Below are 15,775 nucleotides of genomic sequence, written 5' to 3' on the forward strand. Positions count from 1 at the left end.
GACAACGAAACACTAAATGTATAAAGGCTAATTTATACTATTGAGCCCGGCGGCGTCCTCTGTCAATACAGAATGTTCCATACGAACAGAAAAAAGGCGCTAAACATGTTTTTAAAACTTGAAGCACTTATTTCTTAAATCCAGACGCAGAGACAGCGCTACATGTGTCAGTTTCTGAGAGCCATGGTGCAAGTTAGGCTTCATACATTAGTGTTTCATTTCCACTTTTAGTGATGGTAAAAAGGCAAATCAACTCACCTCAAGATTAATTTCAGTTCAAAAGTCCATTCAGTCATAACCCACAGTACAGCAGAACCCTGACGTACGAAATGAATTCGTTCCCGAGGGTCTTTCGTAATCGAAGATTTTCGTAGGTCGAAGCACCCATCGCGCCTTTTGAGTGAACGACAGGCTATAGGCTAATTGCTAACTGCAACAACAATACGTCGTAGAAAAGTAGTAAAGATATTGACCGTATGCTCTTTAATTTTATATGGAAAAACCGTACGCATTATATTAGAAAAACTGTTGTGATGAATAAGTACGAATCAGGTGGGCTTAACGTCTTAGACTTTTCTACTTTAAACAACACTTTCAAAATTAATCGGGCTAAACATTTTCTTAAAACCCTACCTCTATCTGGAACTTTATACCATATCATATTTTCTCTCGTTTTGGTGGCTTTACTTTTATTTGAAATTGTAATTACAATGTTGAGAAACTCCCTGTAAAGCTTTCATCCTTCCATAAGCAGGTCCTCTTAGCGTGGACCCTCATTTATAAACACAACTTCTCACCTCACAAATACCTTATCTGGAACAACAGAGATATTTTATAGAAAAATAAATCACTTTTCCTGGAAACTTGGCTCCAAAATGGGATCCTATTGATGGCTCAGCTGGTTAATAAAGAGGGACAACTACTTACTTACAACGACTTTATTGCACTATATAATTTTCCAATCAGTGTTCAGGAATTCTCAATGGTGCTTGGTGCCATACCCTCAGGGACTTTAATGTTATATAAAAACACTGACAGCTCGATCTCTACCTCAGTCACTCTCCCTGATCCAGCTGAGTCACCAATAGGAAAAATCTGCTTTTCACAGGAACTTGGTAACAGCAATAAGAGAATACGTAGTTTATTCCAAGAAGATATCGTCTCTCTCCCATATATAATATCTTATTGGAACCGATTTGTTCCAGATATCAAGTGGAAGACAGTCTGGATGGTCCCCCATAAATATTTGATTGTAAATAAGGTGAAAGAAGTCTCTTTTAAAATTCTACATAAATGTTATCCAGCCAGTCACTACATGGTCAAATTTAAAAGGGACATAAATACTAATTGTACTTTCTGTGGGGATCATCCAGAAACTGTGACACATCTTTTTTGGTGCTGTTCTTCTACACAGAGATTCTGGAAGAATTTAGCAGCTTTGTTATTGTCCATATTTTAAGGGAGTTTTCTTTACGATGGGAAAATGTTTTATTCTGTTTCTTTAAGTTCCCCAAGAAGTATGAGAAATGTTTTTTTATGATAAATTTCTTAATACTTTTAGCTGAATTTTTTATCCATAAATGTAAGTTTACTAACAAAACACCATATTTCTGTCATTATTTTAAGGATGTGCACATGCACATACAATCAATATCAGACTCCACCAACAAAAAGCCTCTCAAAACAATGTATGTATGTGAATTTTTGCGTGTATTCTTATAATTGTTACCTTTTTCTTTTCCCCTGGCTTTGTGTGTACATGTTCTGTTGTTTTGTATACTTCATCTGTTCATATGTTGTATACTCATTGTTTGTTAAATAAAGTTTATTAAAAAACAAAAACAAAAAAACAACAACAATACGTGGTTCAAGTGGAACAGCGAAGCGCAAGTACGAAAGCCAAGAGGTTGTCACATGATTCGGAAGGCATTGTAGGCATTCTGGGCTCAGCCAATCAGAGCCAGCGGATTTCGTTACGCGGGTATTTTGCTGTAACACGGGCAGAAATATTGCCGTTCAGTGCCTTCGTAACGTGAATTTTTCGTTAAATGGGGTATTTGTAAGTCGGGGTTCCACTGTATTTACTTCAGTAACATACCCTCTATGCTCCTCCTTTCTAAACAACTGTAGCGTGCTGACACCGACACGCTGCAGCGGGCACTTTCATTCAGTGAAGGCCGTGGTCCAAAAACTGTAAGAACAGTTATTAAAAAACACATACTGAAGGCCAAGCTGATCTTAACACTGATGTACAATTTATCTGTGAATTCATCCGATTTCCTCAACAGAATGTTCCACCCTCAAAACCTCACCTTAATGTACTTTATCACCTTCATCAACCGCGCACACACACACCCTCCAACCACACGCGCCCATATTTTGGTTTATTTCACACCTCAAACATTTAGTAAACAGTTAAGCAAATACAAGTAAACAGCAATAAATTACAGGTAGTAATAAAATAAACTACTAACTCGTTTACGCTGCGTCCGCACCTACACGGGTGATTTTGAACACGCAGCTGTTTCGTCCACGTAAACGGCGTTTCGACTCAAAACTGAGATTTTTTTTTAAACTCCTTTTTTGCGTTTCCGTGTGGACGAGGAATACAGAGTTGGTCACGCAGCGTCAAAGGTATGCGCCTTTATTCACGTCACGCTGTGGCCACGTTATTGTTTACATGAGATGAACTGCAGAATGATAGAGACAAAATACTGTTAATCTGACTGTCTGCAGGTTTTACACACAGTTACTGTCCCTCCACTTACAAAGGCAGCGGCGTCACGGTGTCATTATTTTACATGTACTTGTTTTTTCCTGTGTAATAATGTTCAACATTGCATCAATACATTTTTCAAAAAATGCCTCTCTGTGCAACATGGGTTTAAAAACATAAACAGCTGTGGGATCCTGTTTGTCTGTGATTTAAACAGCGGAAACCAACCCTGCAGGGAGACCTACCTCAGCACCTGTGCAGGTGAAGCCAAAGGGCAGATTTGCTTCAGCAGATTTTCTAGTCTTTGTCTTAGAATGAAGTTGGTTTGGAAACATATTCAGCGACGCTTCATCTCCTGCTTTGCGTTTGTGTGGGCGCCCCGTGCTAGCAGTGTCCAAGCGTTGTTTTCCCCCCTTTTCATACCGCGCCCCCCTGCAATGGCTCTGGCCCCGCCTAGGGGGCGGGCGCCACACTTTGGGAAGGTCGGGCTTAGAGCAACCATCTAGTTAAAAGAATCTTATTTATTTCATCAAATCTAATGTTACATGTTTAAGGACACAACTTTCACCGCCTTACTGTCCTGATGTTTAGTTCTGTAGTCAACTAAAAAACTGCAATAAATCAATTTGTAGGAAATCAATCAATCAAATTCCTGTTTCTGGGTCTGTAGTGACAGTACATTTTCTACATCATCAAAGATCACACAATTCTTGTCTGATTGTCACTGTCTCACACTCCCAGCATTCAGATGAATCCACTGCAGACCATATCTGCTGGGGCATTCAAGGCTGACATCAAATCAGCTTCCACCTTGTGTCTGGGCGCTGGGTCGGCTCTGGTTCACCATCAAGACAGACTTAGAATGAAGTGCCTTCAGCCACGCTGATGTAATCCTTGAAGTCAGCTGGGACACTGAGCATAGAGCAGACCTGCACAGCAGCAACAAAAAAGCAGTGAAGAAAATATGGAAAACACTGAATCAGATGACACTGTAGCCTCATCTGCTATACACACAGAGGGAAACGAGGAGACAGCTGAGAAACTACACCAGAGGTATCTTTAATTAACCAAGAACTGTGCTGCACAGTAGGGCTGCTCAATTTATCGAATTTTAATCACGATTACGATCTGGGCTTTCAACGATCATTAAAAATGACTGAGCCAATTATTAGCCCCTCCCTCATTTATCCGCGACACTTTAAAGGCCAGTCCGTGAAAATATTGTCGGGCATAAACCGTCCGTGGCGCAAAAAAGGTTGGAGACCGCTGATTAAGAGGACCCGAGGGAAGCTCGGAAAGCTAAGCAGAAGTTATTTGGAGAGGAGAGTGACTGCCGTTGGTTGAAAAGAGAGGTAAAAAAACTTCAGTGGTGTTGCACACCATTTTATATTATTTTTTAAAGTCATTGTTAACCCTTTAAAGCCGGTCAGAGCAGCACGCTCCGTTTTGTGTAACTACACTCAGCAAAAATATAAACGCAACACCTTTGTTACTGCTCCCATTCCCCATGGGATGGACGTAGAGACCTAAAATTCATTCCAGATACACAATATAACCATCCCTCCCAAACAGTGGTCACAAATCAGTCCAAATGTGTGGTAGTGGGCACATCTGCTATATTGAGATAATCCATCCCACCTCACAGGTGTGCCACATCAGGATGCTGATCTGACATCATGAGTAGTGGACAGGTGTACCTCAGACTGCCCACAACAAAAGGCCACCCTGGAATGTGCAGTTTTTTGCGCTATTGGGGGTCTGGGGACCCAGAACCGGTCAGTATCTGGTGTGACCACCATTTGCCTCATGCAGTGCAACACATCGTCGCATGGAGTCTATCAGATTGTCAATTGTGGCCTGTGGAATGTTGGTCCACTCCACTTCAATGGCTGTGCGAGGTTGTTGGATATTCGTGGGAACTGGTACACGCTGTCGTATACGCCGGTCAAGCACATCCCGAACATGCTCAATGGATGACATGTCCGGTGAGTATGCTGGCCATGCAAGAACTGGGACATTCTCAGCTGCCATCTGCCCTGAACAATGTGAACCATGATTCATCCGTGAAGCGCACACCTCTCCAACGTGCCAGACGCCATCGAATGTGAGCATTTGCCCACACAAGTCTGTTACGGCGACGAGCTGGAGTCAGGTCAAGACCCCGATGAGGACGACGGTAGGGCTGAACGATATATCGCATTTGCGATAATATCGCGACATGATCAAGTGCAATTTTCTAACCGCAAAGGCTGCGATTATACTCTGGACATGTCCAAATTCATGGGCTGCATCCTCCTGAGGCCGCATTTGTAGACCGATTACGTCACAGCGACGCGCCGAAGGCTGTCCAAATTCGTAGACTCCTCCGAATGTAGCCGACAAATGCGTCCTCCTTTTCCCCGAATTTGAAGGATGGGTCGGGTGTGTCCTTCGTGGCCTACCATATCCCAGAAGTCATAGTGCGGCCCAGCCAAACTCCAGTTTCCAGCAATGGCGGCCGCTACTAAGTTTTAAAATTACTCTTATTAATCTTTCTGGGTCACAAAATAAAGTTTTAACATATTTTCAGGCGAGAAAGTAGTTGTGTAAACATCAAATATCTGCTCGGTTTATCAAGATATCCCATATTTGCAAAAGTGCTTCGACGTTTTCAGAGGCGTCTGCTACCCACCAGCTCGACAGCTAGCCGGGAGCTCGAGGGTCACTGATGCGGCCGAGAACGGCACAACTCCCGGCACATCATTTTCAGATTACCGCGGACTTTCGCTGCTCGGGTTAAACGTAATATATAAGTCACTTAGACAACCTAAAAATGTTATTGTTGGGCTTTTTTCAGTGTTTTGTTTGTTCGTGAGTAAATCGGTTTGGCTGAGATTAAAGTTATTAGATTAGATAAAATAAAACTTTATTAATCCCCCGGGTGGGTTCCTCCTTGGTTTTCACACAGCTGACTAAACGTCAAACAGAAAACTTATTAAACAGAAGTATGAGACAGTCGAGAATTTACGCCAGTGTCTGGTTATATTTTAGATAGCAAGAAGCAGACGGCCGAGTTTATTAAACTCCACCGAGACAGCGGCGACGCTAATCAGAACTAGACCGTCCAATTTCACGCCTTTAAACTTTAAAGGCGTGTTTGTGTGTGTGTTTATACAATTGCTATTATGTTTGCACTTTATGTGTAATGTTACTGACTGCAGAGATCAGTAAGATGTGTGTATTTTTTATTTATTAGTTTTATTTATTTAATATTATTTTTTAATTGAATGACTGTCTAGTAGTTCACAGATGTCGAAAAACTGAGTGTGGTAAAGCCACTGATTTTGTTTATGTATATTTCTGCAATCTGCACATTGTACTGACTTTCATTTTAATGTTTACACCAGGGTTCCTTGTCAGCACTTTATGCTCAGATGTTTGTAAGCTAAAAATAAACTATTGTGTATGTTCAAATATACTGTTGTGATTGAAGAAGTTAAATAAAAATGTCAGTCATCAATTCATGCATCACCTCATGTCATCATAACAGAGGTCTGTCTTCCAGGAAAGAACAGTTTAAAATTAATGTAATATAGTATTGGCCATACTATATGATGTATTGCTTGTCTTTGTTTAATAATACAGAAGACAAAGACCTTAAAAAATAATCGCATATCGCATCGCAATCGCAATATTGGGGCAAAAAAAAAAATCGCAATTAGATTATTTTCCATAATCGTTCAGCCCTAGACGACGGGCATGCAGTTGAGCATCCCTGAGACGGTTTCTGACAGTTTGTGCAGAAATTGTTTGGTTGTGCAAACCAATTGTTCCAGCAGCTGTCTGGGTGGCTGGTCTCAGACGATCTTGGAGGTGAACCTGCTGGATGTGGAGGTCCTGGGCTGGTGTGGTTACACGAGGTCTGCGGTTGTGAGGCCGGTTGGATGTGCTGCCATATTCTCTGAAACGCCTGTGGAGACGGCTTATGGTTGAGAAATGAACATTCAATGCACGGGCGACAGATCTGGTTGACATTCCTGCTGTCAGCATGCCAATTGCACGCTCCCTCATTGCTTGTGGCATCTGTGGCATTTTGCTGTGAGACAAAACTGCACATTCCAGGGTGGCCTTTTGTTGTGGGCAGTCTGAGGTACACCTGTGCACTACTCATGATGTCAGATCAGCATCCTGATGTGGCACACCTGTGAGGTGGGATGGATTATCTCAATATAGCAGATGTGCCCACTACCACACATTTGGACTGATTTGTGACCACTGTTTGGGAGGGATGGTTATATTGTGTATCTGGAATGAATTTTAGGTCTCTACGTCCATCCCATGGGGAATGGGAGCAGTAACAAAGGTGTTGCGTTTATATTTTTGTTGAGTGTATTTTTAAATCCCTGTAGAACCTGAACCGTGTAAGCTAGCGCAATAATTTGTTTTGCATATGAAACCGGAGGAGTTGTACTTACATCTGATGCCATCAGCTTGTCCTCGGTCACGGTTTCTTTCCACATATAGCTTTGCAAAAACTGCATAAAAAGCTCTTGCAGGAACAAAAACATAATATTCCAGAAACAGGCTTTGCCGATCCGATCAGCTGTTCGTAACACTTCCCACAGTGAAACAGACGTCAGCGCGAACGATCGCATGTCCGCCATTTCCTGCCCTAAACCGGAAGTGACGTCACTTTCGCAGAAAATGTAGTTTTTTTACTTATAGGCCTTAAGAGCCTATACTGGTGTTTTTATAAGTCATGTCTGACTTTATGCTTTTCTGAATAGTTCCTGGGATGCTGAGAAGTCGAATTGCACTGCTGGAAATACCGTATTTTCACGACCATAAGGCGCACTTAAAAGTCTTAGATTTTCTTCAAAAAGTGCGGCGCGCCCTATAGCGCGGTGCGCCCTATGTGTTGTAAGGAGGACGTAGTAGAGAACACCATGAGAACGTTAAAGGGTGAAGTGTATGCGTTGACTTTATCACACATACCTGTATAAAAGAACAGGTATGTGCATTATGCAGGACATTGTTGTTTTAACAACCATGAAAATGGCAAAGAGACACGCTTACGAAGCACAGTTTAAACTGAAGGCCATCAGCTACGCGGAGGAACATGGAAATCGAGCAGCAGTGAGAGAATTTAAGATTAACGAATCGATGGTTCGCAAATGGAGGAAGCTGGAAAACAAGCTCCGGCAGGTCAAGAAGACGCAGTTGAGTTTCCGCGGACATAAGGCGAGGTGGCTCGAGTTGGAGGAAAGACTCGAGCGGTGGATCATCGAGCAAAGAGCGAGCGGGAGAAGCGTTTCGACGGTCACCATTCGGCTAAAAGCAGTTTCACTAGCTGAAGAGATGAACATTGAACATTTCCAAGGAGGTCCGTCTTGGTGCTTTCGTTTTATGAAACGGTGCCATTTTTCCATCCGGACCAGGACTACAGTAGCGCAGCAACTTCCAGCGGATTATAAGGAAAAGCTGGCCATCTTCCGCTCCTACTGCAGCAAACACATCGGCGACAAAAACATCCAGCCCAGCCACATCACAAACATGGACGAGGTCCCGCTCACTTTTGACATCCCGGTGAGTCACACTGTGGAGAAGCAGGGGACCAGCACGGTAGCGATACGCACAACGGGGTATGAAAAGTCTTCTTTTACTGTTGTGCTTGGCTGCCATGCTAATGGACAGAAACTGCCGCCTATGGTGATTTTTAAGCGAAAGACTTTGCCTAAAGAGAAGTTTCCAGCAGGAATCATCATTAAGGCAAATGAAAAGGGCTGGATGGATGAGGAAATGATGAAAGACTGGCTGAGGGAGGTGTATGTAAGGAGACCAGGTGGTTTTTTCCACGCATCACCATCGCTGTTGATCTGTGACTCTATGCATCTCACAGCCGATGTGAAAAAACTTGTGAAGCAAATGAACTGTGAGCTTGCTGTCATTCAGGAGGCCTGACAAAGGAACTCCAACCGCTGGACATCGGTGTGAACCGGCCGTTCAAAGTAAGGCTGCGAGCGGCCTGGGAGCGATGGATGACCGGTGGAGACCACAGTTTCACTAAGAGTGGAAGGCAACGCCGGGCGAGTTACGCCACAATTTGCCAATGGATTGTAGATGCTTGGGCTAACATGTCTGCTGGCACTGTTGTTCGAGCTTTCGCAAAAGTCGGCATCATTTCCGAGGAGCCGCACGGCACGGAAAGTGACTCTGACGGTGAAGACGGTGAACCTGGCATGTTTGATGGAGATTTAGCGCAGCTGTTCAGACACAGAGGATGAGGACTTCGATGGGTTTGATTGATGATAAAAATGTGAGTACCAAACTTCGTTTTGCTCCTGCTTTATTTTTAAATACGCACACTTGTATGCTTGTGTGTTGTTGATGATGACGATTACTGGTAATAAAAATGTGAGTAAGGTACCGAACTCAGGTTTGCTCCCGCTTTATTTTTAAATACGCATACGGTACTTGTATGCGCTTTATGATCCAGTGCGCCTTATGTGTGTGTTAAATACAGTAATGGCACACATAACTGAGACTGCGCCTTTTAGCACAGTGCGTCTTATGGTCGTGAAAATACGGTAGTTTATTTTGATGCTGTTTTCTTTGCAAATTTGCATCATAGGATTGTTTTTTGTTTTTCCTGCAGTATATAAAAATAAATAAAACTATGAAGGCACTCAAAATAAATTTCCTGTTGTTGTAAACTATTTTTTGCAACTTTTTTGTATTTAAAGTTTTGAGGGATAAACCTCTTAAATTTCTCCAAGTAGAAATATATGTAAACAAAACAAAAGCGATTTTCAATTTTTTTGTAATTTATTGCACTTTTTTTGCAATTAATAATAATGATAATAATAATGGATTGGATTTATATAGCGCTTTTCTAGGCACCCAAAGCGCTTTACAATACCACTATTCATTCACTCTCACATTCACTGGTGGAGGCAGCTACAGTTGTAGCCACAGCTGCCCTGGGGCAGACTGACAGAAGCGAGGCTGCCATGTCGCGCCATCGGCCCCTCTGGCCAACACCAGTAGGCGGTAGGTGAAGCGTCTTGCCCAAGGACACAACGACCAGGACAGAGAGCCCAGGGATCGAACCGGCGACCTTCCGGTTACAGATACGCGTCCCAACCCCCTGAGCCACGGTCGCCCCAATGTATGTAGTTACTATGGACTTAATGCATACATATTATTAAAATATGGGCTATATCAGTTGTATAGCAACTTGAAATGCTCCCACAAATGGCACTACAGCATGTAAAAAAGTAATATAAGCTCTGGCGGACTTGGTTCTATAGTAGGTCGTAAGGGTTAAATAAATATCGTCAAATAATCGAGATCTCAATTTCAGTGAAAATAATCGTGATTATCATTTTTGCCATAATCGAGCAGCCCTACTGCACAGTGCAACTGCTCAGCAAACTGCAGCTAGCCAGGCTAGCTAGCAAGCCCAATAGCTAGCTGATTCAAAAAAAAAAGAAGAAAAAAACCTCTTTTTTTGTCCAAATAGAGAAAAACCAAAATCTCAGACTCAAGGCTTTAAAACGATCATCCACAAACCAGTGAGTGACAGTAGCAAAGTCTGATTTCATATCATGTCACTGGCTCCACAAAAACCTTCATTCCGCTCCGATTAAAACAAGAAATCAAGTACCTGTCTGAACTTAGCTCGAAGCTTGTCCATGTCATCCTGTAGCTTCTGAGACTGCGGATCATCAAGAGGAGAGCTTTGGATCATTCCAAGGAGGGCGTCCAGTGCTTTCACACGCTTTCTGATGGCACACAAGTTGGATTGACATAGCTGTAACAATTCCACACACTGCAGCTAAGAGTGATGACCAGGTGAAACAAATAACTTCTTTCCTAAGGAGTGGAGCAGTAAATGCTTAAAATAAATACAAAACGCAGTTTGTAAATGATGATTTCATTTCATAAAAAGAACACGAGTCAAACATGGTGTTGGTAGTGTGGCAGGCTGGGGCTGCTTTAGGACCTGGATAAAAATCGAGGCCTGAACTCTGTTCTCTACCAGAAACTCCTAAAGGACAATGCCAAATAATGCCAAACACAGCAGCAAGTCCACCACTGAACGGTTTTGGAGTGGCCTAGTCAAAATGTGACTTAAATCAGATTAAGATGCTTTGTCACGACTTTAAACAGGCTGTTCATTCTACAGTTCTACAAAGATTAGGCTGAAACTCCTTCACAGCAACGTGCCAGACTCACTGCCAGTTATACTGCAAACGATTCATTGCAAACTGGCAAAACCTACTTTTAAGCTTAGGAGGAATCGTTTTGTCACATCGGGCCATGTAGGTTTGGATTTGTCCTGTAAAAAATGCATTTTGTATTTTCTAGGGATATTTGAGTCTAGCGTTGACATTTGCCACACTGCCTCCGGAGCATTAAAAAGAGCACTAACACTCACAGCAGCATCAGAGAGAAACAATGCGAACTATCTCCTGTAACTACACCTGCTCAACAGAGCCCGATACACGGATCCTGAACAGGTTTCAGTCCACTCTGTAACTAGCACTTCATCACGGTGCTGTGTTATTCGGGATTAACATGGCGATCACAGAGTTTCACAGACGCAGAGCGCCTGTACTAGCTGAGCTGTGGCGATGAACAGCAGCACGGGAACGGCTGGAGGATCGTGTTTAAGGCGGTCCTACCTTGATTTGCCATCTATGTTGTTTTGGAGGACACATTTCCACGTGATTGCAAAGCCGTAATAGAAGGACATCTGTCAGAGACAACAGACAGTAAACCTCTCTGAGCACCCGGAGGTTCACGTTGAATCACGCAGTTAAGGGTCCTGTCCTCACCTCGCAGGACAGCCGGGCCCCGTGACAAGCTCCGTGTCTGCGGCCGTCCTGAAGCCCTCGGCGGGTCCCCCTCTTAAAACCTTCCCGGTAGCCTTCATCTCGGAACCTGTGAAACAACGAAACTGAGCTTCAGACTGCTACAGGAAGCAGCATCTATTCACTAAACCCACCTTTCTTCTGCAAACACAATGCTATCAAACAGGTCATCGTCCATTCTCACGTCGGCCATTGCTCCAACTTCCGGCTAACTCGCCGGAAATTGTTATCTGACTGAACTCTGAACCCGGCGGCAGTGCCACCCCCAGGGTAGGAGGGAAAGTGTTCTCAGACGGTATGAGTTTCTTTGATTTTATTTTTTGCTTTGACAAACGCATAGAAACCAATGAAGCAGTTTCTCAGCAGCCTGTTTGAGCTCTTTTCAAAGTTTCAGCTCCCACAAAAGAGCCAAATCTTAAAGCTCCCAAACGGCTGTTTTAGTATAATTCGGTGCTTGTAATTTAGCCTAATTTAGCAAAGATGAATGTTTTGTGTGTTGGTGAGTAACTTTAAGTGTTTTCATAAAAGTTGTTCATTTACTACTGCTGGGGAGAACTTACATGGGGTTCAAGTCCTGTAATAAAGTTTGAATTCTTTTGTCTTTCACAATAGAAAATGACTAACAGTCCTCTCACCCAGCTCCTAATCAGCATGAATCTGTAGCATCCCCGGTATAAAAGATGGTCTCTAAAGCCGATGGTTCACAATCCTTTTATGAAACAGCTTTGTACGTGAACACACCGTGAGAGCTACAACATATACAGAATAAAAAATACCATTAGTAAATAGAAAAGAGCATGTTACCTTTAACCTTTTGCCTTATTTATTAATCATAAATGAATAATTTGTACGTTAAATTAATGCACCTTTACATTGAGTGCTATTACCATGTATATTTATTAAACCCTTCTAACACTAAGCCAGTACCGACCTTTTCTATACCATGAAATCAGAATCAGAATCAGAATCAGAATACTTTATTGATCCCTGGGGGAAATTATTTTTTGTTACAGTGCTCCATTTTAAACCAACATTAAGACAAGACAGACAATACGCTAACTAAGAATAGTACAATATATACATATACATACATACATACATACATACATACATACATACATAAGTCACTCATAAATAAATAGTTGGAAAAGAAACATGTGTAGTTGTAGCAGCAAACAGTGTGTTAAGTAAGGATTAAGTGTGTTAAGTGTGTTAAGGATCATTTATTCAGTATTTAGCCTCCATTTTTAGAATTATTTCTTAGTCATTTTTATCAGTGTGGTTTTAATCCTGTCCATTTCCAATGCTGCAGGTTCTGTCGGTCAAGTGCACAGTTTGCATAATGGGTGTACACTCTTGCAAGTAATGTAAGCAATATAATTTTTCTTTACATCTTTCTTTATTTAGTATTGTGTTTTAGTTTGCCGTGTACTTTGTTGTGCCCACTAATGGAATACTTGAGGTTTTAAACTAGGTTTTAATAAATTGGCAGTTAGGGAACCTCACCAACGGCTTTGGCCTGTTAACTAAGCTTCTGTGCTATTTCCTGTTTTACTCCTGTTACAGAAACAAAGACACTCTTAATTAGACCACGTGAATCTCATCTCTGTTGGACTGGCCATTAACAGCAGGAATAAAGCAGGAGGCTTGAGACATAGATGAGGTGCAGATCAACCAGGTGTTTATTCCTCAACATTACAGATTACAGAAAACACAGCAAACCTAAATGGCATGTCTAGCCTGCCAAACGTTTAAAAGAAAGCAAACTGTAAATAAGCCAGACCACCCTGACTTTACATTGCAAGACACCTATGTAATTATAGAGCTTTGGATGAAAAAGGTCTGTTTTCTTTTATTTGAAATGTGGCCTTCTAACAGCAGGGGGCACTGCAAACCAAGTGGAATAATGAAGGAAGGTTTCTGTGAGTGAGTATGAGTATGCTGACCTGGCCATTTAATAATTCTTCTAAAAGAAAGCTAAGTGCCAACATGGGCAGCATTGGTCAGCGGGGTAATGGCTTTAACCTTTGAAAACAAGTTATCTTAAACAGTTCAGAAGTCCAGAAGTGTTTGACTGCCAAGAACGTGTTTCTGTGCTTTCTATCTGCCAGCTGTGAAAACACAGCTGGAGGTTTTGGATAAGGGACCATCAGCAACACTATCACAGATTAATGATTGAGTTCAGCAAACTTTTCTATGAGGCCATAGCCCACTGGCTCTTCTGTGGGTGAAAATTCATGTCAAGTGTTTTCACCTTCATGTCACAAGTTGTAATGGAAGGTCTATATTTTTAAATCTAATTTTTAACAAATGGAAAAATCTGCTGTGAAAATCACTCAGTCCCTCCACCTCCTCCACATTATGTGTATGCTGACACACAGAATCTACATGTGTCACTGTACAGTGTGTTTCTTATTCACACAAGACCAGACAGCAGTGGTAGCAGAGCTACCACGAGACATGCTGACCTGCCGTTTGCCTGTCATTGTGGAGGGGCCACAGGGGATCCAAGATTTTTTTTGTCCCTACTAAATGTTATTCATAGGCGATCTGTGCTCTATGTAAATAAAACTGAGCTGAACTGAAACCTCACAAAAAACAGACAACACCTTTGAAACGATTTAGGCCCAATGCCCACTTTAAAAGCTCTAACCTCCAAACCCTCATAGACTTAAATTATATATCGGGTATAAATCGAAATCAGAATCAGAATCCTTTATTAATCCCGAAGGAAATAATTTTGACAATCCCATGTTTTCTCAATTTTGTAGTTTGAGAATATTTTTTCCAATTTTCTAAAGGTATGATGAAAGTTTCCAAGCCAAATGTAAAGTTACAAGAGGCCAGGTCCAGTTGATCTGTGTGAAGTATTGCTTTGTTCCATAAGTTGGCTGTGCATTGTACACATTATTTGATGGTGAGGGTGATTTGAGGGTAAGAAGACCTTTCAAGCTGACAACATTGACTTGGCATTCCAAACCTATTACAAAATGTTATACACACAACCTGCACAAGCCAATACAGAAGATATAAAAATGTTTCTTAACTCATTAGATTTGCCATCAATTGGTGAGTGTCAAAATGAATGCCTAACCAAACAGATTCAGAAGAAGAATTGGAAATGGCCTTAAAGAAACGAAAAAATAACAAAACACCAGGTACAGATGGCCTGCCGGCTGAGTGGTATAAAGCATTTGAGGTGGAGGTGCTTCCAGTTTTGCTAAGGTCAATGAACTGGACATTAGAGAATATGTCCACCCCCCCCCCCCCCCCCCATCATGGTTTGAGGCAATCATAACAATTATAGCTAAAGACGGTAAGAACAAAATGCTGTGCAGCTCATATGCCGATATCAGTCCTAAACCAACATTATAAGCTTTACGCCTCAATTATATCTAATAGGCTAAACTCGTTCATCCCAGATTTGATTGATGAAGATCAAACTGGATTTGTTGGGGGCCGGCAAACCCAAGACAACATAAGACCCTCTCTCCACATAATCAATAATGTAAGAGGAAGTAATCATAAAGCGGTACTAAAAAGTCTGGATGCCGAAAAGGCCTTTGATTGCGTTAGCTGGACGTATTTGATTTTGGTCCTAGAAAGATTTGGTTTTGCTGAAAACTCCATTAACAGTATTAAGACATTATATTCAATGTCTACCGCGAGAGTCAAGATAAATGGAGGAGTCACGGACCGTATAAAGTTGGAAAGATCTACTCGCCAAGGTTGTCCCTTGTCTCCGACTCTTTTCGCTCTTTACATTGAACCTTTAGCACAGGCAATAAGAGAAAATAATAGTATTCATGGGGTTAGGGCTGCTCGATTATGGCAAAAATGATAATCACGATTATTTTCACTGAAATTGAGATCACGATTATTTGACGATATTTATTTAACCCTTTAAGACCTACTATAGAACCAAGTCCACCAGAGCTTATATATTTTTTTTTTTTACATGCTGTAGTGCCATTTGTGGGAGCATTTCAAGTTGCTATACATCAATACAACTGTTATGGCCCATATTTTAATAATATGTATGCATTAAGTCCATAGTAATTACATAAATTGCAAAAAAGTGCAATAAACTACAAAAAAAATTGAAAATCGCTTTTGTTTTGTTTACATATATTTCTACTTGGAGAAATTTAAGAGGTTTATCCCTCAAAACTTTAAATACAATAAAGTTGCAAAAAAATAGTTT

At 41.6% G+C, this 15,775-nt stretch overlaps 1 protein-coding gene across 1 annotated transcript; it reads right to left on the reverse strand.

Moving 5' to 3' along the window:
* Positions 1 to 3,219: 3,219 nt before the first annotated feature.
* lto1 (LTO1 maturation factor of ABCE1) lies at positions 3,220 to 11,845 on the reverse strand. Its single transcript, XM_026180986.1, has 5 exons — positions 11,706 to 11,845; positions 11,536 to 11,641; positions 11,383 to 11,453; positions 10,362 to 10,479; positions 3,220 to 3,645 (listed from the first exon to the last, which is right to left on the reverse strand). Exons 1-5 carry the CDS (start codon positions 11,762 to 11,764, stop codon positions 3,574 to 3,576), a joined length of 426 nt encoding a protein of 141 aa, XP_026036771.1. The 5' UTR covers positions 11,765 to 11,845; the 3' UTR covers positions 3,220 to 3,573.
* Between the last annotated feature and the right edge of the window lie 3,930 nt (positions 11,846 to 15,775).

Source organism: Astatotilapia calliptera, chromosome 1 (genome assembly GCF_900246225.1).
Source record: "Astatotilapia calliptera chromosome 1, fAstCal1.2, whole genome shotgun sequence".
In the NCBI taxonomy this organism is placed as follows: Eukaryota; Metazoa; Chordata; class Actinopteri; order Cichliformes; family Cichlidae; genus Astatotilapia; species Astatotilapia calliptera.

Excerpts from the sequence above, each read along its gene's own strand:
- lto1 (XM_026180986.1), bottom strand. The coding sequence starts at position 11,764 with ATGGCCGACGTGAGAATGGACGATGACCTGTTTGATAGCATTGTGTTT. Across the intron at positions 11,642-11,705 it reads ATTGTGTTTGCAGAAGAAAG|GTTCCGAGATGAAGGCTACC; the intron begins GTGGGTTTAGTG and ends GTTGTTTCACAG. Across the intron at positions 3,646-10,361 it reads TTCGAGCTAAGTTCAGACAG|GTCTGCTCTATGCTCAGTGT; the intron begins GTACTTGATTTC and ends GCTGCTGTGCAG.